The sequence below is a fragment of the Podarcis melisellensis genome (assembly GCF_964234715.1).
Source record: "Podarcis melisellensis genome assembly, chromosome: 10".
Taxonomy (NCBI): domain Eukaryota; kingdom Metazoa; phylum Chordata; class Lepidosauria; order Squamata; family Lacertidae; genus Podarcis; species Podarcis melisellensis.
In genome coordinates, this window is record NC_138542.1 from 7,894,913 (window position 1) to 7,922,342 (window position 27,430).

The window sequence follows — 27,430 nt, forward strand, 5'->3', positions numbered from 1 at the left end:
AATTGTACTGTTCAGATGTAGCTAAATTAGATAAATGAATGGAAGCCTTCACATTCTTGTGCTCTATCTTTCATGCTACATATGCTGCTCGTGTTTGTTATAGATTCATAGCTGGCGTGACAATACTCTTCCCCTCTTAACAGTCTTTTGATTCTATAAACAAGCTTAGGGAGGCTGCACAATATTGTTGGCGAATGTTTTTTTAAATTTTTGGTGGCATTCACACAAAGAATGAAACAATGTTAGGTGCTTCTGAAAGGAGTTGTTTAAAGTATGCGGCAGTCACAGTGATCACGGTGATTTGTAGCACATTCTCTGCAATAATACAAGACTTCAGTCAATAACGTTCTTTCAAGGATACTGAGAGACCCATGGTACTCTGCTTTGCTGTTATAGTTTGTTAAATAGTTCAAGTGGGGGAAAGGTTGGCTGTTAGATTTCGCAGTTGGGGCTTTTCAGATTATTTACAATAGGTTGTAAAGGTAAAGGTACCCCTGACCGTTAGGTCCAGTCGCAGACGACTCTGGGGTTGTGGCGCTCATCTCGCTCTATAGGTCGAGGGAGCTGGCGTTTGTCCGCAGACAACTTCCGGGTCATGTGGCCAGCATGACTAAGCCGCATGAACCAGAGCAGCTCATGGAAATGCCATTTACCTTCCTGCCACAGTGGTACCAATTTATCTACTTGCACTTTGATGTGCTTTCGAACTGCTAGGTTGGCAGGAGCTGGGATTGAGCAACAGGAGCTCATCCCATCACGGGGATTCAAACTGTAAACCTTCTGATCAGCAAGCCCTAGGCTCTGTGGTTTAGACCACAGCGCCACCCTACAACAATAGGTTGTAGTCCTACTCAAAGTAGGCCCCCCAAAATTAATAGGCATGACTAACTTAGGTCCATTATTTTCACTGGGTATACTCTCAGTAGGATGGTTTGATATGCAGTATTCATATGAGTTTTAATGCATGGTTAATACTAATAGCTATTTGTGCATCCTTCAGAATTCTTTGGTCTAGGGCCCCTAATAATTGTTAGATGAGGAAATGACAAAACCTCATTTGTTGTAGCTTTTTAGAGAGGTGTTTGCTGTTGAAATGAAATCACTTGGAAATTTTGTAGGAGCAAACACCCCCTATTTATTTATTTATTTATTTATTTGTCAGTTTGGAAGCCTAAATTGAAAGCCTGTGATATATCCTGAACATTAAAACAAGGAAAAGAACTTTGGTGTAATCTGGTTAGAATTTGAAAGCAGACAGTGCCATAGGACATTTGGGAAGAAAACAGACCTCTGGGGAAACAGGGTTAGCAATTCTAGGTTAGCAACACAAATGGAGTTTAACGTTAGCAGGGATTAATTGAATCAGATAACGTTGTATAGTTTTATGTCCCTGAGCTGAAACGGGGAAGATATAAATAGCGTTTGAGGGTTAGAAAGTAGGCAATGCTTTTTCTGTCATATTCTCTTGACGAACTTCTGAGTAGCTGAAGTTGATGTGATTCAGGTGCATCGCAGGTGGAGGAAATGGTTTTTAGCAGCTGTGCACATATCTTATATCAAGACAGTTACCTGTTAAGGACCTGATACCACCCTGGCAGCAGTGATACCAACTCAGGATCCTTGACACCCTGCCCTTGAGTGTCTTGTTCCACGGCAGTGGAACGCTTCTTCATGGCAATGGTGACAGTTGGTCTGTCAAGGTTTGTTTCATGAGTGGAAGCTAAGAGGGTATTCTGATTTGCTTTATTTCTATCTGTTCCTCATTACAAACAGGGAAAAAAAGTTGAAACACCTAGAATTTCCCCCTCAACTGTCAAATGGTGTAAAGTGAAATTATGTACAGCAGGAGGCTTCCCTCCCTCCCTCCCTCCCCCTTTTATATTTCTAGTGGAAAACTAAAAACCTAATTAAACTGGATGAGTGCTAACAGCTTTCGAGGAAAAGCCTTGAAAGCAAAACAAACACAAAATGGAAGCCAAAATTTCAAACTTGATGAATATGGTTTGCTGTTTTTTCATCTCTCATTAGTGTGCTTATGTAACATTTAGCATTAGTTTGTTCTAATTAATGTTCAGATGCTAATAGTTATGCAACCATGTGAAAATTTGCAATTCCTGGTGTAGTTACATGTTTTCTCAACGTCGTTCAGATAATCAGCTTATTTGTGCTTACATGACAATTGATACTCAACCCACTTCTTCTGCAGTTTTTTGCTCATCCTCCTCATCTGCTCATATTTTTATAACCGTAACACCAGGCTAATGTAAGAATACGAGTCCTCCTAGATCAGGCCTGTGGCCCATGTAGCTAAGCAAACCATTCTTACAGTGGCCAGTCACTGTCAGATGCCCACGGTTTCATTTTGTGAGCTTCTGCTTAATTTACACAGAAGGACAGGAAGTCTTCTGCATCTCCCAGAAAGTTTCTTCCCAAGGTTAGGGCACTCTAGGGTCTCCACGGTATGAGAGTTGGTTTCCAAAAGGATTTTATTTTTTTTACTCCCCACCCTCCACATAAGCAGGAACAGCTGATTGGGTTTGATTTTTCTCTCTGTAAATTTATTATTCAACCTGTTAGACACTAGAAAGCTAAATTCATAGAATTGGAAGGGACCCTGAGGATCATTTAGTCCAATCCCCTGCAATGCAGGAACATGCAGCTGTCCCTTTCGGGGAATTGAACCTGCAACCTTGGTGTTATCAGCACCATAGTCTATCCAGCTGAGCTTATCCAGAGTCCTGTAAGCCCAAATTGCTTAAGCTGGACCATAGCATGCAGAACATCCCAGGTTCGATCCCTTGGCACTACCAGTGAAAGGAATTGTTTAATTTTTTTAACACTGTATATCCTGCCCTTCACCACAAGCAAAGTCTGGCCTTGATGGCTGGGGCTAACGTGAGTAAAAAAAAAGTGAGTCTGTGGACGAACTCTGGGCTCCCTTGGCCTGAAAGTGAGATGAGCACCGCAACCCAATAGTCACCTTTGACTGGACTTTTTTTAAAAAAAAGTTTTTATTGATAAAATAATTCAGCATTAATACACATATATTGCAAATAGACAAGCGTACAAACATACATTTCATACAATCCTTAAAAATGTTCAAACATAACTACACTCAATTCCTTTTCCCACCACCATCCACCACCCCTCACCCCACCTTTGTGTTAGACTTCCAATCTACTCAATTGCAATTTCTTTCCACTTCTATTACTTTCTTTAACATACCTTTAACCTAATTTCATACTTCTTTTTCTATTACACATTGTTATCCATCTTATTTAGTATTTCAGTATTTGAAATGGAACTTGTTTATTCTAATAGGAGTTCTGGTTTTTCGATATGGTTTTGCAAGTATCCTTTAAACACCTTCCAGTCCCTGTCTATCTTCTCTTTTGAGATCCTTCCAAATTCTCCCATTGTTTTGGATATATTATAGTACTCCAAGAATTTGGCAAGCCCCTCTATTTTTGTGGGTATAATACCACTTTTCCAATTTTTCGCAATCAATAGCCTTGCGGCTACTGTTGTGTATAAATATAATGTCTTGTCTTCTTCCTTTAGGCTTCCTGGTACTATTCCCAATAGAAAACCTTTGACTGGACTTAACCATCCAGGGGTCCTTTACCTTTATCTTTAATGTGAGTCACAGTCCAAAACATCTGGAAGGCACCATGTTCTTAAATGCTGAAGGAGACAGTTATGCAGTGGGTGGACCAGCGATCTGACTTGGCATAATGCAACTGTATGGTCATTGCAGAATATATTAATGATGAACACAAGTGCCCTGAACATAAAGTCCAGCCATTTCACAAAGCTGCTAAGTTGCTCAGCACCAATGTGCTGATTTTAGAAAATGCCCCTATTTGAAATGTCAATGCACTCTGTGCTCCTTGATGGCGCTGTGGTCATCTGCATTCTGACTTCCTCAGTTCGTGATTTTGGAGGGCCTTAAGCAACTTGTGTCCTGTTCCCAAACACAGGTTCTTGTCGATGACCGTGATCAGTGAGGGTCTTGGGCCTCATCTGGCTGTGGAGCACCTCCCAAGACCAGAACAGGGCAGGATTAGACGGATGAGTCTTGTCAGTGGAAGCCCGCACAAGGACTTCCGCTTGTTCGAAGGGGCTTCTCCTTTCCCCTTCCCCTCTGTTGCCCAAAATGGGCTTTGGAGGAATCCACAGATTGGATGATCTGGAGGGAAGAGAGTGGAGATATGGAAATGATGGAACGATCGACATAATTTTACGTTGCATTCCTTCCATAGTCCCCATTTAGTATAAACTGTGCCTAGATTATTATTGATATTGCTAGGTGCAGGGAGATTTGAGAACAAAATGGTACAGTAATGAACAATTAAAACTGAAGTATTGCTAACATCTTGGGTGTTTTCAAAAAATATGCCGAAGGCATTTGTGTGGAACAATTAATGTTCAGCATTGGGAGAACCCTTTGAGGTGATGTAAGCAGGTCTCTTTAATGATGTAAAAATTATTTCATAAAGAAATACAACTCTTTCTCTATGAGCTTAAAGATGCTATAGGCATGTGTGGAAAAACACTTGAAGCAAGCAGTATGAGAGAAATTGTTCGCCATCTTCTGAGAAGACAGGGATCTGCCCCTGATAATGAGGGCTTGGCGGAGTAGCAGCTCTCAAATTGCTTCCATCCAAGTAAGCCTAATTATTGTACCAGATATTTATAACCAGTGGGCATATTGGATTGGGAACATCTCCAGTGGAAATGAATGGGAGCGTCAGAAAGCATATCAGCTGTGCTTTTGTATAATTCTCATTCTTTTAAATGAAAGGGTCTTGTGCAGTGGAAGCTGCATGCAAGACCGCTGCCTGCTCTGGATCAGTTAACAGATCAGCGTTGTTACGCCTGCACTGGGCTTAAAAGTAAGGTGGACAGCTAGTTTTTAAATTGCAGAGTCTCTGTCAAATATTTGCAGCTGGCATTGCAAATACATAATGGAGGAAATGTGTTGCTCACCTGTTAGAATGTCCTGGAAGACATGGCTTCTTTTATTGTTTCGGTAGAGTCTTTGCTTCCCAGAAATCCGCTGTCTCCGCTGAAATGGTATATTTCATATTTACTGCAGGTGTTTGGGTCAGACTGAATCCTCTCTTGTCTTGCACGCAACACTGAATCCTCTCCCCCCGCAGCTCTTTACTGGCACAGTAGAAAAGAGGCTAGAAATTGGGGGGGGGGGAGAAATACTGTGTTTCTTGAGACCTGATGTGAAGGAAAAGTTGGTTTGCTGAGCAGGTTGAGTCGCCAATTGTTTTTTCCCCTGCCAGCAAACAGTTAACTCTCAACGGCTCCTGATGGGTCACAGTTCCAAGGGAGGCAGTTGGGGGGGGGGGAGTCACCATTGTCTATTGTGTGGTTCTTAACTGAAATTGTTCTTTAAAACTTATGTCGTAATTTTTGTTGTTATTAGTTAAACTGGCATGTCTAGAGTTTGTGGCAGCAGTGAGTGGAACTAAGCACAACCAGGGGCTTGACTTTTCCGGCCAAAATTGAAGTTATTAAAAAGTCTTAATTTACCTTGTTAATTCACAAAATTTTAGCGAGGAAGGTGACAAAGTAAGCTTTTGGAAATCAAACTCAGCTTGGAAAAGCAGAATAGCGAACTTCGAAAGGAACGTCAAGATGCTGATGGACAGTTCAAGGACCAACTTGAAGCAGAACAATATTTTCCCACACTGTATAAAACGCAAGTTCGAGAACTAAAAGAAGAGTGCGAAGAAAAGGCAAAACTCGGTAAAGAAGTGCAAAAAATAAAATAAAAAATGCCAGAGTTGCAGGACAAAAGAGATTCTTTGGCAGCACAACTTAAGATCACGTTAACAAAAGCAGATTCAGAACAGTTGGCTCGCTCCATTGCTGAAGAGCAGTACTCCGATTTGGAAAGGGAAAAGATCATGAAGGAGTTAGAAATTAAAGAAATGATGGCAAGGCATAAGCAGGAACTTGCTGAAAAAGATGCCACAATAGGATCACTCGAAGAAGCAAATAGGACGCTAACTAGTGATGTGGCTAACCTTGCAAATGAGAAAGTAGAATAACAAGCCCATGTGTTATTCTATATATTCTATACCTGCTCTATATCACTTTCCAACAAACTGTGAGGCTTGCATGAAGCCGTTATGGCACATGTTCAAACCACCTCATGCCCTGGAAACCCACCACTGCCACCAATTAATATGCAGCAGCACCAATACCTGCTAAAATTATGTGAATTCACAAGGTAAATTAAGATTTTTTTCGTAACTTAAATTTTGCCCGGAAAAGTCAAGCCCCTGGTCGTGCTTAGTTCCGCTCACTGCGGCCACAAGCTCTAGACATGCCAGTTTAACTGACAACAACAAAAATTACCACACAAGTTTTAAAGAACAAGTTCAGTTAAGAAACACACAAAACACGATGGTGACCCCCCCCCCACACCAACTGCCAACTGCCTCCCTTGGAACTGTGGCCCATAAGGAGCCATTGCAAGTTAACTGTTTGCTGGCAGGGGGAAAAAAAACACTTGGCGACTCAAAACTGCTCAGCAAACAAACTTTTCCTTCACACCTGACAGCTGACAAGATCACTAGTAGAGACACGAAACACATGGCATTGTATAGTAATCTGGCAACTTTCAAACATGGTTATTTTAAGCTTTTAGACCCTTGTTTATAACATCTGGAACTAGGACAGTGTGAGTCACAGGCAAGCCTTGGGACGCTGCAAGGGGCAGTGAGAAAATAAAGGGGAAAGGGCGCAGAAAGAAAATGTTACCCCCACCTACACAGCGGGTTGCTGATAGTCCCAAACGAGGTCTTTCTCATTAAATAAAATGTAAACATAGGTTCTTTGATCAGATTTAGTCATGGTATAGAAGGCAGCCCTGTTTAGGGAAGTTTTTAATGACTGGTGTTTTAATGTATTTTTAATCTTCATTGGAAGCCACCCAGAGTGGCTGGGGAAATCCAGCCAGATGAGCGGGGTATAAATTATTATTATTATTATTATTATTATTATTATTATTATTATTATTATTATTATTATTTCCTCCTTCAGTTGCAGCCCCTTACATATTACATGGGACCATTTTGTTACCTCACAGAAAAGGTGGGAAATTAGCAGGGCACCAGGCACATTTTGCGTCTAAAAATTCTCCATTTGCGAGCACTTCATAAAGTCTGAGTGCCTTTTTTTTTTTGCGCCTGGCCGACACTCAAGGGCTACTTGACGCCTTACAGTCTATGTTAAGGATAGACAATATGTTAAGGAGTTTAACAATAAGGAGTTGAGCGTTTTGAAAACTGAAGCGTGGTACCAGTATTTTTATTGTAAACACAAAGTTGCTAAAAATGTAGTCACTTATGTGAACTGCTTATTTTGCTTATCAAGATAATAAATAAAAAGTGTTGCCGACTCCCCCCCCCCCCCAGTGGAGACTAGACATTCTGTTTTGGCGCCCACAACCCAAGTCCCAGAAGCCATTTGGCTCCTAGCTTTTCTCTCCCAGTTTCTAACACTGGGCAGAACTGTGGATTCCTCAGGGTAGGCGCCCCACAAGTGAGAAAACACCCTTCTTTCTCTGTTAGTAGGCCAAGCTTCATATAAAATGCTCAAACATTCATCTGTGTAGTGCTTTGTAGGTTAGACAAATGGTGTTTTGCTGGGTTCCGTGGTAAAGAACTTGTTTCAAATGATGTTGGCATCTGTCTGTCTCAGAGGAGTGTGCCTTTGGGGGTGAGGGCAAGCTGTCGGAAAGTTGCAGCGCTCGCTGTGGCTCTAGAGACCAATACTGGATAGACCTGTTTCGTTGCAGCTGGGGCCGATGAAGGCGTCCAGTTGCGCTGCTGCAGATGCACTATGGCGTTTCTTCTCTGCACTCCTCTCGGCAATCATCCCTCCTCTGGTCACTGTTATGGGTGCATGACCTGACGCTCTCCAGGCACTGTGGTCATCTGCAAGGGATTCCCACAGGGCAGAGCTGATGTTGCCACCCACACATCCTTGAGTGGTGTTGCTGTGCTTGCTGGTGAACGTTGGCATGATTCTGTGGTTGCGCATGCATCATGCTGATCTCCCCACTGCCTCGCCCTCTCACCTCCCAGTTTGTGCAGCAACACCGTTGCCAGGAGGCCACACACATGGTTGCGCCCCCTCCTTGCCAGGCGCCCCTGCTTTCAGGTGTTCATAACATTGCAGCCTCAGTCTGGATTCAGCTCTATCTATGCATGTTTAAAAATCTGCCCTATCAAAATGGAACCAAGGACTGACCACTTACATGGAAATTTGCAGAATGGTATTCTGAATTTAGTGGGGAACCTATTAAAATCACCAGGATGATCTGTTATGAGGAACTTATGATTTCCCCTCATCCTTATTTAATACTGTAGAAATTATGACATTCTTATTGATTCAGTTCATTTCCCCATCTTCTGATTATGTAAGTGATCTCATGCATTATTTATTGGGCATTGAAATTACTCTTAATTTTTCCTTTCCACCAAGAAGATGATTTACAGTATGAATAACATTACCTTCTCTGTAACCTTAGAGCCACCTATTTCCATCTTGATTAGCTTCTAAAGTAATCTTATTTCCATTTGTTCTTGCGGTACAGGACCTATTGTACTACAGTGATTGATGCAGTTCTTTTTGAATTTCACCTTGCACAAAATCATGACTGCTAAAAGCCCCATTCTCCCCAAAATAGACACTGTATGTAGATGCATGTGCAATGGCACAGCTGCTTAAGCTTCAGATTTTTATAACTTTCCCCAAATGTTTACATTATTTGAAGCTAGGTGGCTGATGACCAGACAGAGAAGGCCTTTTCAGGCAAGCTGTTTATGGAGTGGCTTGCCTGGCGCCTAACTGTGTTGTCTTTTTTTGGAGTTAAGCAAAGATTGTTTCCATTTTCCCGGCCTTCCTATTTTATCCTTTTGCTGAATATTTTTTCCGTGCAGTTGTTCCATGTATACTGTGACTGTTTCTATTATTTACCTGCATGCCACTTTTGACAGTTTTATTAAAGAGTAGCCTAGAACTTTTTTTTAATAAACAAACAAACCCATCCTCATCTCATTATGATTTTTGCAGCCACTGCAGGCATGATGTTTCCAAAATGGAATGCATGCATATACTATTGCATACTTAAAGTAAGCCATGGGAGAAAACAGTAGTTGGTGGTACAAGACTGCCCTCAAATGAGAAGAAGAAGAAGAGCTTGGATTTGATATCCCGCTTTATCACTACCTGAAGGAGTCTCAAAGCGGCTAACATTCTCCTTTCCCTTCCTCCCCCACAACAAACACTCTGTGGAGGTGAGTGGGGCTAAGAGACTTCAAAGAAGTGTGACTAGCCCAAGGTCACCCAGCAGCTGCATGTGGAGGAGCGGAGATGCGAACCCGATTCACCAGATTACGAGTCTACCGCTCTTAACCACTACGCCACACTGGCTCTCCATGAAAAGTACATGGAGCCCCAAATGGCTAAGAGCCAAGGCTCTAAACACAGTGACGAATTCAAACTGGGGAGCCCAGGGTAGCAATGTATCCTGCTTTTCAGAAGAAAGTCCTCTGTTTAAAGGGCTGTCTGGTCCAAGTCCTGTTGAAAGATAAAGGAGTGTAGCAGGGCCTTGCCTACCAGCATTTAACCCCTAGGCAGAAGAATGAGCAGGTCACATAATCAGAGTCTTCCCCCATGTGATGAGAGGTATTGCATTTCTGTTTAAATTCTAGTTTCTGAATTTTCATGCATGCATATAACTTAGTATATGCAAAGTTAAGTTCTTTTTAGTCTTGTCCTTTGGTGATGCATGAGGGACCTCCCTAGGGAGACTAGAATTCACATCTCAGCTCTGCTGTGCACTTTTGTCTTGGATACGTCAGTGCTTCCGCTTTAAAGTTTGGAAAAAGAAACCTCACTTGCAGGACTGATGTGAGGATTAACGAGGTGAATGGTTGTGTATATGAGACCTGCAAAAGGAAACTTATAAATGCAGTTATTTGGGACTGCTGGCTTGCTAAGGCTACGAACATGCAGCTATCAAGTGAGAACATAGGGGCTGATAGTGTTAAAAATGCTTTAGGTCAGAAGTTTTCAACCCCTTTGGGTCCACAGCTTCCTTGACCAACTGCATTCTTTCTGTGGCAGCCCTGTGGGACTCAGGAGCCCAGTTGTGTCACCCCTTGCCTGCAGAGCTGGCAGCCCCTCACCCTTTTTAGAACACCCTTCCTTGTTCCCTCAGCCTCCCCTCTCCTTGGGAGTCCTCTGGGCAGCGGCTGCTGCTGCCCTGGTCTCTGAGCTGCTCCCCCTACCCAGCCCCAAAGAGAGGTGCCTCCATACACTGTCCTGCAGGGGCCTGGGACTTGTCTGTCCATTCCCAACAGCAAGGGCTGGCCAACTGGTTGGCTGGGCCAGTCAGCACCCACCGGCCAGCCCCAGAGGCACCATTCACCTGCTGAGCTTGGGGCAAGGGCTGCTGCAACAAACAGTTGTGCAAGCCTTTGAAGAAGAAGAAGAAGAAGAGTTTGGATTTGATATCCCGCCTTTCACTCCCTTTAAGGAGTCTCAAAGCGCCTAACATTCTCCTTTCCCTTCCTCCCCCACAACAAACACTCTGTGAGGTGAGTGGGGCTGAGAGACTTCAGAGAAGTGTGACTGGCCCAAGGTCACCCAGCAGCTGCATGTGGAGGAGCGGAGACGCGAACCCGGTTCCCCAGATTACGAGACTACCGCTCTTAACCACTACACCACACTGGCTCTTTGGGTGGCAGAGATGCAAGAGGGCATCGGAGGATGAAGGGAAGGGAAGGGAAGAGGGACAGATGCCATTGTTGCCCGCAGCACCACAGACCATCATTTAAGGCACCCCAGGCTGTTAAGGCACACTGGTTGAAAACCACAGTTTTAGAGCATTTGCTCTCCCTTGTTTAATTTATATCAGGAGCTACTGTTGAACATAAAATAACTTTTATGACTTCCTTCGCATAAAACATATAGTCCTGCATATGCTCAAGGATTTGAATATGAAGAAATTTAGCATTTCTTATGCAAGGTAGTCCTAACGCAACGCTACGCAGATTGACAAAGAAATACCTTCTGTGTGGAAGAAGTATTGGCTGAACTTTTATGTTACGATAAATATGCAGCCAGATACCAGATGTGAGATATTGTAAGCAAACAACTACGCTTCTGGCGAAGTGTGCAAACATGGCTCACAGAAGAGCGCAAACCTTGGTACAGCTTCAAAAATGGCGATACTGCCAATTTGATAAACAAATAATTGGTGAGGAATGAACTGTGATGACTTGAAGTCTTGGACTGCAATGTTTAGTTGGCTGATTGTTTCAATTAAAAATATTTTGCTTAAAAAGGTGAGCCTAAGGTGTGCTGAGAAAAACCTATGGATAACCATACACAGGAGGGAATGCCTGTTTTAAGATGGTGCCTCTTTCAGCATGTATTTAGTGACAAAATGCTATGCAGACGTTTTGTGATGGAATCTATCGTGTTACGGAATGTGAAATAGGAAGTGGGAGAGAAGATGCTTATGTAGACATGGCTGGTATTCAGACTTCTACACCTAGGAAATTAAAATAAAATCACAAGTTTTGAATATGGTGTTGTGTGCTTTCTAACATATGATAGACAGATATAGGCAAATTCCTGGATGTGCCCAGGATGGCCGCACTAGTTTGATAGAAGGAATTTGTGCATTAGTAGGTGGAGCCAACCCGTTCCAGCCAGGACTCTCAGGGGCATCTGTTGTGTGTGTCATGGTTCAATCCTGGAAATGTTGGTGCTTAGCAATGGATTTTCTTCCATTGCTGGGACAGAACTCCGGCACTTGCACAATGTAATAATCAAGAACCAAGTATTTCTGAACATTTGCATTTTTGTGTGTGGCATCCATCTTCATACTGCTTCATTCACATGATGGCAGCAGCAGAAACAGGCACGCAAATGTAGCTTCGGTGGAGCACCTGTTTTATACCTCTTCGTCTCTTGTTGCCATGCGGAAGCCAAATCATAGGGAAATGGCAGTGAGGTGTCTCAAGAAATACAGTCGAAACTTGTTCTTTGCACTGGGGGGGGAAAGAGGGTTAATGAACCCTTTTGCCTGCATCTCAGCTTGCATGAGACAAAAGCGTTGGGCCATGGGACTGGCATACTACCAAGGTGCTCACTTTGAGGCCTGTGTTTGTTTGAGCCTGGTCAAAATTTATTGGAAGAATCTAGAAGATATTCCATAGGAAAGATTGAAGGAGCTGGCTTCTTTTGGCCCAATGAAAGAAATATACAAAGGGAATCATATATTTGCATAAAGTCTCTCTTTCTTTTTAAATATACTTGTTTTGATTTGTTCATTTCAAGTGCTTTTCTTTCAAGAAATGCAAGACAATAAACAACAAGCCACAACAAAATAACACAATTCTAAATGTTCACCATTGACTGTTGGTCTCAATATAGAATTCTGAGAGCATTTGGTTTGAAACTCAGTTCATATTTTCATTGATTTTGTAGTGTGCGCAGAAGCATATAATCCTGATGAAGAAGAGGATGAAACTGAATCAAGGGTATGTTGACTTTGTAGACTAAATGTATGTTTGTATTATGTATTATCACATAAGTTGTATCACATAAGTTTTTGAAAAATGTGTTGAAATATAAAATTAAAAACCCTTTTCTTTCACCTTCATCTTTATTGTAATTTCCCTTTGATAGGAATCAAAGACTAAAGTTTCCTTTCATCATTCCTGTGCTGTTTCTTTTTAATTTGAGATTGATTTAAAATTCTGAAAGTCTCAGTTATTTCCCTGACAATATTTGTTTAGTAGTATGAATTTATATCTCGCTTTCCAGGAGTGTTCATCTAAATTGTCCTTTGGCCTCTTTTAGGATCATTTTCCTTAAGACTAAGAGAAGTGAAATAGAAATTGCAATTATTTCTTCCAGATTATTCACCCCAAAACAGATGATCAAAGAAACAGACTGCAAGAAGCTTGCAAAGACATACTTCTATTTAAGAACCTAGATCCAGTAAGTGGTGACTTTATTTCTTTTACGGATCCCAGAAACACTTAAGAGCTTCATCTTTCAGGTAAATTCTGAGATGAAGCATGATTCTCGGGTTTTGTTCCTTTAACAACAAATCATTGTGAAAGTTGCTGTCAGTATCAAGAGAAGGTATAGTATTGTCTGTAACAAACAATGCTTTTAAGATAAGCTGTTAGAATTGTTATATTCTTTGTTTCCAAAAGCCCATGTAGTATGAATGCGTTTGCTTGTATGAACTTGGTATTTTATAAAAGTTGTTTAGAGTAACATTGATGTCACTTAATCTGTTTTGCATTTTTTGCCTAGTTGCTTTACTCCAAACTGAATACAGTGGACGCTCGGGTTGCGAACGTGATCCGTGCGGGAAGCACATTCGCAACCCGCAGTGCTCGCATCTGCGCATGCGCAAAGTATGATTTAGCGCTTCTGCACATGCACAAGCATCGAAACCCGGAAGTAACCCATTCCGGTACTTCCGGGTTTGGCGCGGTGCGCAACCCGAAGCATCTGTAACCCAAGGTATGACTGTATGCATTTATTTTTAACCGTCTAGACACAATCTGCTGCATTTCTGCTAGGGGCTGTGTGCGTGTCGAAAGCTCCTGCTTTCCTGTCTATCTTGATGAAGATCTGTGCATTGTAGCAGAAAAGTGGAGTCCTCAAAGCTCTAATAAAGGCTTATGAGCTGGGAATGGGCATAGCTCAAAGGTAGCTTTGGAAATAAAAAGGTTCCAAGTACAGTCCTTGGCTTCTCCAGGTAGCGCTGGAACGCTATCTGAAACTCTGAAGAGCCACTTTCAGTCATTGTAGACTCTATTGACCCAGATGGGTGAATGGATTGACTCAGTACAAAGCAATTTCTGGTAGTCTGATATTCATGTATTGCAGGGAGTATTGGAGTCAGTTCTGTAATGTGGAAAATCGGTGCACAAAGGGTACTAGCGTATAGCAAGTAGATTCGTACCTTGGATCCCGAACGCCCTGGAACTCGGACGCTTTGGCTCTCAAACGCTGCAAACCTGGAAATGGTTGTTCCAGTTTGTGAACATTCTTTTGAATCCGAGCATCTGGCAGGGCTTCCGCAGCTTCTGATTGGCTGCAGTAGCTTCCTGCAGCCAACCAGAAGCTGCGATTTGGTTTTTGAATGTTTTGGAAGTCGAACGGACTTTAACGGATTCCATTCGACTTCCAAGGTACAACGGTATGGATTAATTTCACTCTGTTTTTGTAGCATTTGTGTCACTATTGGGTTGACTGTGACACCTATTAAATACTGTGTCTTCTCCAGGATCCCAAGCTTTTCGTGTCAAGCACCTCTGTTACAACTGCTGACTGTGACAGCTGTCAGAGATGATTGAGGTGCAGGGACGGGTGTCTGAAGGACCTTTTTTGTGGATGGGTGTGCAAAACACTGGTGGAGGGAACAGGCTAATTTTTCACAGGAAAAAACAGTGCCTATGCATTTTGTCTTGTATCTTAGGTTCTAAAAATGCTAGAAGCTTACTCTTTCTAAAAAATGGAAGCTGGAAATCTGGGGATTATCCAGGAGGCACATTGCTCCCTTGCACTCCCCCCCCCCCCGCACCATGGATGCCCATGTGTGCAGGGGAGATTTAGGAGCAGTATAGGAAAAAGTAAAGGACTGGTTTCTCCCAGGGAGATGTGTCTCCCATAGTTGCAAATTATTGCAGTAGCAGTAGGTCACAAGATCCTTCCATAAACCTGAATCATCTGCTTTTGGTCTAGGGTATACTGTATAGTAAGGCAAATATCCCTTTCCTGTGCACCTTGCAGGCTGAGTGCCAAATTACCACCAGAGTTGTATATGCTCAGCAAGCATTGAACTTGTGTATAGCCACTGGCTTTATCTCACCATCAGATCCACGTTTGCTGTGGAAATTTGGCACAGGGTAGATTTTTGTAACACTTTGTGGAAGTTGTCCTGACAACACAACTTTGGAGGTAAGTCACCATTATGACACATACAAATTTGGAGACATTGATTCTGTTTTACAGAACCATACTTTTGAAGCAAGAAGGAATTGTTCACACATCGCAGCTGCAAATTTTGTGTGAGTGTGTGTTGTATGTGTACTAAATAGTACCCCTCCCCATGCCATGTAGTATTTCTCAGCATTTTGAAATAAGCTTGTGTATAGCTGAATTCTTTATAAAAACGTGGGCCGTGAGGCTGCTGAATGGAAGACGGCAACATTGCAGCTGATGTTCGGGGTTGATGGCTGTAAGACAGCAAACAGAGAGTGTAACAAGGACTGAAAGATTGTGGGGGGGGAGGGGGGCTCGTTTAATCTCACTGTAAACAAGTGGTACAGTGACAATAAAGTATTTCTATTCTATTTCTATTCTATTACAGAACCCTGAATTGTAATTACTTTTCCTCCACTTTGAGGTCGAATTTTATCTGAAGTGCACAAGTAAACAGTGTTCCCTTGTATTAGTTCTTTCTTAGAAAGCAAGCAAATGGTGACTTACGGATTAGTCAGAACCATTTTGCTTCAGTGTGCAGTCTATTTGCATAATATGGGAACAAAGCAACATCTATACTGAAATGTGTGAAGAGATTTTATGGCAGCAGCAGGGATTACGAAGCCTGTGGCATCTATTACTTGAACCGATGCAAAGTCTTAGAACATTTACAAGGTTTAAATGCAGGGGAATGAAACACAGGATGTTTATAGAACATATCCATCAGTTTAAGAAAGCAAAAGGTCAGTTTGGCTGGTACTGAAACCATAGGGGAGAGAAGGAGATTTGAGGTGGGGTAGGGAGGCTCAGTGAGAAGAGGCAGGGAAGCTAAGTAAGTGTTGGCAGAAACAAAGCACATTGTTGGCTGTGGACCTAAATACAGGAACCAGAGGGAAGAACAGATGGAGTCAGACACAATTCTGCAGAAAAGATGGGCAGAGAAGATAGACTGTTTTAAATTAGGAAGGTGTGTGGAGCAGGCAGGGAGAGAGAAAATCAAGGGTACTGATCTGCACAGGGTCCTGACTAGGAGCTAGGATGGTGGAATAAATGCAGGCTTTGCTATTCATTGGGATAATAAGCAGGAACTTGAAGACACAGTGCAAAGCTGAGAAATAAGGTTTAAGAAAGTTGGGGGGGGGAATGTTGTGACTAAAGGACTAGAAACAAAAAGGCCTGTGGGGTGTTGGCAGAAAGGGAGTGGAAAGACCAGGGAGTTTAGAAACTGGGGGCCAGAAAGCCAATGGGGGAGCATAAGATGGCAAGGTCCACATCTTGAGAAAGCTCCTGTATTTTTAAGGGCCACATAGAAGGTGAAAATTTGCCAAGCATAACCTTTCCCATCGCTGCAGCATTATGATAGGAAAGGCTGCACTCAGTGACATCTCTCCTTCCAATTCTGCTTTGAAGGGGTCTTGGGGTCTCCCCTGGGGGCCATTTAATTCCAAGTGACAATGTTTACAATTGGGATGGCCTCTAGCATGAGGTAAGTAGTGTTGAAACCCAATGAAAACATTGAGAGCAGGTCATTGGCAAGGAGCCAGGCTAGCTAGTAAGCACACAAGAATAAACAAATGAAAAATACAACAGGGCCCCCATCCCTTTGTGTTATGCTGTTAGCCAGAAGTACTATTTTCAACACACACACACTTCCCTGCCTGGTATGCCAGAATTTTGCAATAGGTGGATTAGCTAGCTAACTCAACCTTGCTCTTTTTGTTTCTTAATTTCAAATTCTAAAGAATTCTACTGAATAGTTAAGTATAGTATGTGCTTACTAAAAGACAGATTTATTACGTATTTTGTTTTAAATGGCTTATTGCAAGAGACAACTGCTATGCCTTTTAGTTCCAGGTCATACAGTACCAGAACCTGCCCATAGAATGAGACCAGGTGCTTGCCCATAGAATGAGACACTCAGGTGATATGAGCAAGTTTTAGGAATTGTCTTCGTTGCGGGATTTTGCAGGCGATCCACGAGTTTGTTTGGGTCTTGGGTGTGAGCCTGGGTCAGTTAATAGAGTCCTAGGTGAGAGTCATGAGGCTGAGAGGTATCGAGGGGGGAAGTGTGTTGGGAAAACAGGAAAAACTATCTTTGTATATTTATTAGTAAGTCATATGAATGGTTTTATTGTGGATCTTTTTTAAAAAAATTATTTAATATTTTCTTGAATTAGAAAAGTGCATACGGTGTCTCAGTTTTCCATTAATAAAATATTTTCTACAGATCAGTTATATTTGATGTGAGACACTAATGGTATAGACAGTATACGTTTGGGAAGAACAGAAGGAGAGAGAGAGAGAGAGAGAGAGAGGGAGAGAGGGAGAGAGAGAGAGAGAAGGTTGGAGTAGTAAACTTTTTGCGGGTTTTTGTAAAATTTGTTGTTGTTTCCATTTGCTGTACAGTCAAACCTCAGCTCCCGAACGCCTAAAACCCGGAAGTAAATGCTCCAGTTTTCGAACGTTTTTTGGAACCTGAACATCCGACACGGCTTCTGCTTGAGTGCAGGAAGCTCTTGCAACCAATCGGAAGCCACACCTCGGCCATCAAACATTTCGGAAGCCGAACAGTCTTCCGGAACGGATTACATTCAACAACCGAGGTTTGACTGTATAGTGGTTAGAGCATATGGAGCAGTAAAGAAATGGTCTAAGTAAATCATGATTATCCATCTTTGGGGATACTTTTTGTGTGCACAAAGCCCTCATAGTGGATGTTGCCGGAAGTGTACTGTGCCCGCATCTTCTTATCTTGTACATGTGACATGATAGGACACACATGCAGCCCAGGGCTTTGCTGTCTGTCTGTGGTGTAACAATTTTCCCTGCCTGAAAGTTGCGGCCTTTTTTGGCAGTGGGGATGAAACTCTGGCTGTGTGTCCCGATCTTCCCACAGCTTCTATATTATGACTTTGGACCCTAGCTTTGGCTCAGCATACTTTAAACCCTTTCACATTGCTGGTTTGCAGTGGTTTTTAAGCCTCTCTTTTTTCCCCTTTCCATTGACAAACTGATTATTCTTAACTGCTTGTGTTTTGCAGACCACTTTTTCTTAAAATGGATAGCCAAATGGGTCTACTGAAGCTGATTGCATAAAAAAGGCAATTTCCTTTTGGTTAAAATTTAAAATTTGAACAGAAAAATGGGCTCCTTCTTTGAAATGTGCTGAAAATGTTCACGTGAACAAGTTTCCTCCAGCATTTTCCTCTTTGTTTTCATTGCCATGGGTTTTTTTTGCGTGTGTGTGTGTGTGTGAGTCCTAGGATGTGTCTAACAAAGAGCAAACAATGCCCTTTCAGTCCCCTTGAGAGGCTACCAGAAACTACCAGTGGGCTGCATGAAGTTTTCCTTTGTTGTAATTGATGCCCCTTTTTTTTTTTAAAAAAAAAAGCACATCACAACAGTGTTCCTGAACTGAGTATTGTTGGGGAGGGAGTGTGGAAGAGGAAGATGATGAAGATATTGACCGTGGTCTAGGAAAGGGTTACAGGTTACAGACCAAAATTTAGCTGATACCCTTTCTGTGTGTTGCGTTTTGGTTAAATGCTGATTTTATGCTGCTGTGTTATCTGAGTTCAATACAAACCCGAGAAAGCAAACATTTAAACTAACTGGTGAAATTGGCCGTGGTAGATTTTAAAGGGTTTTTTTTAGAAGTTACATTTTCAGTTATAATTTGTCACATACAATCATTTAAGAAGCACACTTTGACTGTGTTATGTTGGAGAGGCCCTATCTATACTATAAATGGCCTGGGGGTCAGTTTGCTTTTCGTTTTCAGGTGGACAGGACTGCAATCTTACATCTAAAAAATAAAGGAAAATAATTGTTCAGGTGCACATGAGCCCAAGACTGAAGCCTGAAGCAAACTACTGCCAATTTCTTAATCATAGTTAAAAGATCAGGAACAGGCTGAGTGCTCACCCCCTGTTTCCTTTTTGCCTCTCTTCATCTGCAATTATTATTATATCTGCACTGTGCTGATCAGGTTTAATTTTACCCTTGGTAAGCCAGCTTCAGAATCTGCTTAGAGAGAGAATGCTGTCACAGCTGACACTGGAAGAGGAAAGCAGGAGAAATTTCCTTCAGAGAGGGTAGGCGGTCTCCTCTTCTGCATCATGTCTAAAGCAGATCTAAGTGCCAGTGTAATAAACTAAAAACACAACTTGGGCTTAGGGAAGCAAATGCATGTCACAACTGGTCACAAAAATGAGTCATGTTTCCCCCTTCTTTTTTTAAGTCTTAAGTCATTGCATTTGAGAGTAGCCTTTAAATTAGCTTCTTGGATAGACATGGGGGTCGTGGAACTGCTCTGAGCTCCTGGAAAGAAAAGTGAGCAACAAATGCAATAAATGAATGAATATTCTTGATTAACAGGAGCAGATGTCTCAGGTATTAGATGCCATGTTTGAAAAGTTGACTGAAGGAGGGGAGCATGTCATCGATCAAGGTGATGATGGCGACAACTTCTATGTAATTGATCGGTAAGTGTTTTTATTTTATTTTATGTACAGTGTGGTTGTGTGGAGGGCCTGAGAGTCCCAACATTATTTGGAGAAAATCTGCAATATTTTATTTACACTTTTTACACTTTTTATTTTATTTTATAAACTGCTTCACGGCACTAAGCCATCTAAGAGGTCTACAATATAAAAATGAAATAAATGTTTCTAAAAGCAACAAAACCTTCCTTACAAACTCTTAAAACCAATAAAGGCATTTCTACAGATGTACAATTAATATTCCGTAAATGACTGGGGAAGCCCTTCTTAAAAATGTGCTCAGCACTCACCTGGGCATCATGATTCCAGGCGGCCTGTCTAATTTCAGCTGGTAATTGAGTGCTGGATCTGCAACACTACAAGCCTGCTTTCTGTTGAAAACTAAACACACCTCTGGGGCGTATAGTACTGTCAGTGGTGCCTTGGGCAGGAATCTATGGGGTTAAGTGGTCTCTTTGGTCTCAATGCTAAAAGGAAAACCTGGAAAAGGCACCTGGGAGCATACTTGCACAAGTGTTTTCTGGTGTCAATGTGATGTCCCTAATTATCTAATAAGGGGAATATTATGCAAATATCCATACCTGCCATAGGGACGCGGGTGGCGCTGTGGGTTAAACCACAGAGCCTAGGACTTGCCAATCAGAAGGTCGGCAGTTTGAATCCGCGCGACAGGGTGAGCTCCCGTTGCTCGGTCCCTGCTCCTGCCAACCTAGCAGTTCAAAAGCACGTCAAAGTACAAGTAGATAAATAGGTACCGCTCCGGCGGGAAGGTAAACGGCGTTTCTGTGCACTGCTCTGGTTTGCCAGAAGCGACTTAGTCAGCCAGAAGCTGCACGCCGGCTCCCTCGGCCAATAAAGCAAGATGAGTGCCACAACCCCAGAGTCGGCCACGACTGGACCTAATGGTCAGAGGTCCCTTTACCTTTACCTTTATCCATACCTGCACTGCCTATGGTGGGTTGCTCCCTTGGCCATATTTCCCTTTGCCCCTGCCAGAGCAGTAGTTGCAGCATCTTCTTCACTGGCACCCAATATACTGTATTTTTCGCACCATAGGGCGCACCGGACCATAGGGCGCACCCAGGTTTTTTGGGGGGGGAAATAAAGAGGAAAAAATTATTTCCCCCCCAGGCGCGGGGTTGGGGCGGGGGAAGCTCGAGCTTCCCCCGACCCCAGCCCACAAACAGGCAGCTCTCTGCAAGCCGTGGGAGCACTCCCACTGCTTGCGGAGAGGTCCGCGAAGCCTGGGCGCGCTGAGCTCAGCACGCGCAGGCTTCAACATGCAGGCAAGTCTCCGCAAGCAGCGGGAGCCCAGTGCTGGGCTCCCGCTGCTTGCGGAGAGGTGTGCGAAGCTTGGAGAGCGTGAGGGGTCGGTGCGCACCGACCCCTCTCACTCTCCAGCCTTCAGCGAAAGCCTGCATTCGCACCATAGGACGCACACACATTTCCCCTTCATTTTTGGAGGGGGAAAAGTGCGTCCTATGGTGCAAAAAATACGGTACTTCCAAGGCACCCAATATACAGCAAACAACCCACCACACACAACCAGTGCTGAGTTACCAAATAAGCAGAGAAGGCACCGGCCTACGGACCCCATACCTTTTGGGGGTCTTGCGACAACGGATTAAAATAATACTGATTTGATCTCAAAATAAATTTGCAATCAACCTTTCTTAATTCAATGTTATCCCACTAGAGGGAGTGCACAAGGACACCCCCCAAGATTTTGACAGCCTCCATAGGGTTTAATCCAGCACTGCACACAACACACACTCCTTTGTGCAAATCAAACCCACTCGTGCTCCTTTCACAATGCACTTCCCAACCACAGCCAACCTGTGTCACTGACAGAGGACATCTGATTTGCCTTGGCTGTTTGCATCATAAATGGCCATGCATGGCAGAAATCAGATGAATAAAAAGTATTCTCTATGAGCAATGTAGTGTGCACAATCCAATAAATTAACCATGCCAATTGTGATTATGTCCATAGATTGTATCCATACATGTATCATACAGACACTCTTGTAACAGAGCCAGGATGGACTTGGGGTTCTTATTGAATGTAGATCCGACAGCAAAGCCAGGTAGTTTAACATGTAGAGTGGCCTACTGCCAAATGAGACTATGCTGCACCTAAAAAAATAAGAAAAGTATCTGGATGGTAGGGTTGAATTTATGCTTTATAGGCCCATTAGAAGTTTACTTTTTGTTGGTGTGAGCTCGGTTGAGATTAAGAAGCAGTTTAAGCCTGTGTGCTTTAGTAAATAACAGAAAGATGGAGCTAGGAGACTGGATTCAAATCCTTGCTCTACTGGTAACACTGTGCATCGCATGGGTTTCATCATCTCTGCTGTGGTTCCGCATTGTACAGTAGGGGGGGAAATGAATGCTGCAGAGGTAAGTGTTAAATTTTGGGGCCCCACCCCTTAATTCTGATAATGAAGAATGCATTTTTGATATAAGCAGTATCAGCATTTCTTTTACTTTTAATCTTTCCAGCATTGCACACACAATCTGTGTTCACTTTATGTATATCTTATAGAGGGACTTACGATATCTATGTGAAATGTGAAGGTGTTGGAAGGTGTGTTGGCACATATGACAACCGTGGGAGCTTTGGTGAGCTGGCTTTAATGTACAATACACCCAGAGCGGCCACAATCATTGCTACCTCTCCTGGTGCTGTGTGGGGTTTGGTAAGTTTAATTCCTTCGGACTTGTCCTATCAGTGGGTTTTTAATATATATATATATGTGTGTGTATGTGTATGTGTGTGGGGGGTCCAAAATCGACTTAAGTATACACAAATGTTTGCTTAGATGCTGTGTTTAAATAATCATACAAATTATCGTTTTTAACCTGCCATTTTAACTTTGAACTTTAATACAGTTTTCTTTTCTTTTTTTAAAGGACAGAGTCACATTTCGAAGAATTATTGTAAAAAACAATGCCAAAAAGAGAAGAATGTATGAAAATTTTATTGAGTCGTTGCCCTTCCTTAAGTCTTTAGAAGTACGTTATGTTATTAGTATTGTTTCATTTACTCTAACACAGTTATTTTCTTTCACTTTCACTTCAAAAAAGGTGGGGTGTTGGGTTTCTTTTGCAAATACATTTTAGTGTAATTCAACATCTGGAATAATAATGGGGAATTATTTTTTTAAACGAATGCTGTGCATGCCTTTAATAAATTTGCTATAAAGAAAAACTGTTTTACTAAGTGGTATGGTTTTGTACTCCAAAGATCTTTACTTATCATGTACGGATTCTGTTTCTAGGTATCTTGTCCATTGCAAGTCTCCATCCCTATTTTTTTCATTTGGTGTGCCTCTTTAAATGTTTTGGTTGGATACACACACACACACGTTAGTCACAGTTGCTTTTCTTCAGGTTTCAGTCCATTGCTCCAATTCTCCATGTCTATAAACCATGGGTAGCAAACTTCAAGCCCGGGTACCAAATGTTCATTCTCCAGGCCGTTCGATCTGGCCCTCTGAACTCTTCCAGGGCCCCAAATGTTCTTGCCTAGCTGGAATATGTCATTGAACTTTGATAACATCTTTTGCTTGCCTGGTTGGAGGGCAGAGACAGGTGTGTGACTGTGCAGAAACTAGTCTGCTATCAAAACATAACGTCCATCATTGACATGAGATCCTCGTGAGGTATCCTCAGGCAGTGGAAAAGAGAAGCACACACATCTCCATATTTACCTTTGTAATGTTGGAGGTTATGCGTGTATATGTTAGCAAAATTTGTCTTCCTTTTTTTGGTTAAAGCTTTCGGAACGGTTGAAAGTGGTGGATGTGATCGGCACCAAAATATACAAAGATGGAGAACAAATCATTGCTCAGGTATGCCTTTGTGTTCTGTTTGGCTAGTTATTCAGTAAGTATAATGACTATATCTGCAAGCAGATCATACATAAAAGCATATTGGACAGCCTCAAATGGTGAAGTACTGAATTATCTGACATACAAGAAATAGCGGCGTAATCTAAAAGGCAATTACAATGAACACTGGAGTTCTGGGAAATGAATTCAAAAGATAATTTGAATACCAATAATTAAACAAGTGAGGACGTACATAAATTATGCAGTCAAAGGTGTCTCTTTATCTTATTGTATGAAGCCATGTGATAAACCACCTATGGTTTAGCTGCTTTTGTTTTATTTTTGAAACATACATGGTAGCCTTTTAAATTCTTTTCCTCCAGGTGAAATTGCCTGTACGAAACAGCAGTGTAATTACTTCAGCATCAGCTTACATAGAGCTCCTACTTTGCTTCTCCATGGACTTTCTAGCCTACTGGACTACTTGATAAGGCCCCTTCCCATCCCTGACCCTGTGGAAAAGCAAAGAGTGTTCATGCATCCATGCATGTGTGCATTTCTCTTTTTGTTTGGGGAGGGTGACCCACGGAAGGGAGAGATAAACAACCAGAGGGGGTGATGCCCATGACACACTCCTAAAAATTCCAAATGGGCCCCGAAAGGTTGATGACCACTGCCCTATCCACTTCCTGTTTCATTTGACTTCATGCACAGGCTTTTAGCAGGCTGTTCTTCTCTTTGGGTGAATTATGCCACAAAAAGCTGTTCAGCAGAGTGATTTTTTGGGGGGAAACATTTTGCTTTATTCTATCTCTATACCGTACTGGCCAAGTTCAGATACAGTGCTAAGCCAGGATTTAAGAAAATAAGAAGAGCTCCGTTGGTTCAGCATTCCATCTTCTTCCACTGCGACCTGCCAGATTGCCTATGGGAAGCCCCCAAGCAGGGCGTGAGCACAAAAGTACAGGGGTACCTCTGGTTACAAACTAGTTCTGGAGGTCCGTTCTTAACCTAAACCCGTTCTTAACCTGAGGTACCACTTTAGCTAATAGGGCTTCCTGCTGCTGCTGTGCCGCCACTGCCGGGCAATTTCTGTTCTCATCCTTGGGCAAAGTTCTTAACCTGAGGTACTACTTCCGAGTTAGTGGAGTTTGTAACCTGAAGTGTTTGTAACCTGAGGTGTTTGTAGCCCGAGGTACCACTGTAATCACTTATGATACCCAGCAAGTATTATTCAAAGGCATACTCTAATTAGCTTTCTTTTGAAGTAGGTAAGGTAAAGGTAAAGGATCCCTGGACGGTTATGTCCAGTCAAAGGCAACTATGGGGTGTGGTGCTCATCTCGCTTTCAGGCCGAGGGAGCCAGTATTTGTCCACAGACAGCTTTCCAGGTCATGTGGCCAGCATGACTAAACCGTTTCTGGCGCAACAGAACACCGTAACAGAAACCAGAGCGCACGGAAATACTGTTTACCTTCCTGCCACAGCAGTACCTATTTATCTACTCGCACTGGCATGCTTTCAAAATGCTAGGTTGGCAGGAGCTGGGACAGAGCAATGGGAGCTCACTCCATTGCGGGGATTCGAATCAGAATCTTCTGATTGGCAAGCCCAAGAGGCTCAGTGGTTTTAGACCACAGCGCCACCCGCACCCCTTTTGAAGTATGAACCATGGACTCAAGGAACTGGTTTGTTCTAAGTGTGCTTGGTTAACGAACCAGGACATCAAACTGTGAGCCTAATTTCTTAGCCAGGCGAGCTGCAACAGCTCCTCTGCGTCATGATCACTGTTGCCCTTGGAAAAGTAGTCTCTCTGTTGTTCTCAACAGGATGGACAAAGTAAACTTACCATTTTTCTTGGCATAGTCCTTGAGAATAGTTAGCAAAGGAACACGTAGAGAAGGCACTGATTCCCCCCCCCCCCCAATTCGGTGCCTGTTTAATTTTTTGTTTCACCTGGGAGAATCTCATTGTTTGTGCATGCTTTATTTCCACCAATTCTCAGAGAGAACACTGTGAAGAGGACTCTTCCGGATTAGTTGCAGGCAGATGAAACTCTGGCAAGCTGCTATATCCGCTTCCCCACCCTTCCAGGCCCTGGCTGTTCTGCCTCTGCTTCCTACTTTACCCCAAATTGATCTTTGAGGATTGACTGAAGGAAATAACAGCTGAATTACACATTATGCATTCAAAACGCATGGGAACAGACCCAGCATTAATTAGGCTTGTTTTGATTATAAGGATGTGGAAGCTGCTCAGTTGTTTATGAGAAAAGGAAAGGATAATTTCACACTGTCACATTGATAAATGTTTTTGGTTTTACATTGTTCGTATGTTTTTTCTTTTTTTAAAGCAATAGAACTACTAAATAACTACATTCATGTTTTTCTTACGGTGTTTCTTTTTTTAAAAAAACAGGGAGACATGGCTGACTGTTTCTTTATTGTTGAATCTGGAGAAGTGAAAATCACAATGAAAAGAAAGGTACATATTGTATTAATGTAACTGAAAAAACTTGAAAAGCTTTCTGCTGCTTTACATGGTAAAAAGAACATTTGTGCAACTTTAATGGCATATTTCATTTATCACAATGTATTGAATATCATATGGGCTGTAGCCCATTGTTTAATGAATGTCTGACTGTTTTCTTTTGCTTCTATACCTTTTAGGGTAAGCAGGAGGTAGATGAAAATGAAGCAGTGGAGATTGCCCGGTACACTAGAGGACAGTATTTTGGGGAACTTGCTCTTGTAACTAACAAGCCTCGAGCTGCCTCAGCATTCGCACTCGGTACAGTCAAGTGTTTAGGTAATGCAAATTTATTTTATTTTTATATTTGCTTTATTATTTTATGTAGTAAAGAGAATACTGCAGTTTCTGTTGGTGAGCATGCATACTCTGTAATACCATAAAGCCAAATTTCATTAGCTGCATTAAGTTCAATCAACCTATTAGAACTTAACCAGTGCCTATTGCTATGATACCTGGTGATATTAGAAGAATCCCTTTATTTACAATATTATGAACACAGAAGTATTTTAACACCTTTCGACATGTTGTTCGAAAGTTGTATTCATGTATGGAAACTGTACTCTGTGGTCCTCAGAAACCTTAAGAATATTTTACTTCCTTGACAAATTACCGTATTTTTCGCTCTATAAGACGCACCAGACCATAAGACGCACCTAGTTTTTGGAAGAGGAAAACAAGAAAAAAAATATTCTGAATCTCAGAAGCCAGAACAACAAGAGGGATCGCTGCGCAGCAAAAGCAGCGATCCCTCTTGCTGTTCTGGCTTCTGGGATAGCTGTGCAGCCTGCATTCGCTCCATAAGACGCACACACATTTCCCCTTACTTTTTAGGAGGGAAAAAGTGAGTCTTATAGAGCAAAAAATACGGTAATATTTGGACTCACTGCAAGCTTTGAGCGGTGACATATTTCTCTAACAGTGGATTCAGAGCTAAAATGATTTGAGTAATTGAATACATTCTTCTTCTTCTTCTTCTTCTTCTTCTTCTTCTTCTTCTTCTTCTTCTTCTTCTTCTTCTTCTTTAAAACAAGATTAGACAGACTGACACATTAGAGCAGGAGTAGACAACTTTGGTTGTTGTTGTTGAGGACCGCATTCCTTTGGAGAAGTGATTTGTCAGAACCTCATGATGCTGGTGTTGGGCAAAGCCAGATAAACTGAGGTTGCCCACCTTTGTGTTAGAGAAAGCAGTGTAAACACCATCACCTGTATCTCTGTTACTCTTCATCCTGAAGGTTTTGGAATACAAAGTTGGATCCAAATAGCTGCACCTAAAACAGATTTTAAAAATGATGATGATGTAGCTATACTCATGAAAAAAGTGACTCAAAAGTGACTGACAAACAAAATAGAAATACTTTTGAAGATCAGTTGCAATACCTAATGCGCTACTTCAGAAGCTGCTGTAGGAGGTCTCCTGGCTTTTGATTGAAGGCTTTTTTGAGGACCACAGAGATTGCAGTGGGAAAAGCACAGTTGGTGCATGCAAGGACATGGCTATTTTAATCTCGC

General features: G+C 42.3%; 1 protein-coding gene across 1 annotated transcript in view; it reads left to right on the forward strand.

Annotated features, from left to right (window-relative positions):
* PRKAR2B (protein kinase cAMP-dependent type II regulatory subunit beta) overlaps positions 1-27,430 on the forward strand; it is a 62,840-nt gene that overhangs the window by 30,282 nt on the left and 5,128 nt on the right. Inside the window, exons 3-10 of the mRNA XM_081927757.1 lie at positions 12,532-12,584; positions 12,964-13,047; positions 19,429-19,535; positions 22,099-22,252; positions 22,467-22,568; positions 23,333-23,407; positions 25,805-25,870; positions 26,056-26,194. Of these exons, the coding sequence (XP_081783883.1) occupies positions 12,532-12,584; positions 12,964-13,047; positions 19,429-19,535; positions 22,099-22,252; positions 22,467-22,568; positions 23,333-23,407; positions 25,805-25,870; positions 26,056-26,194 (780 nt within the window). The remainder of the gene's footprint in view (positions 1-12,531; positions 12,585-12,963; positions 13,048-19,428; positions 19,536-22,098; positions 22,253-22,466; positions 22,569-23,332; positions 23,408-25,804; positions 25,871-26,055; positions 26,195-27,430) is intronic.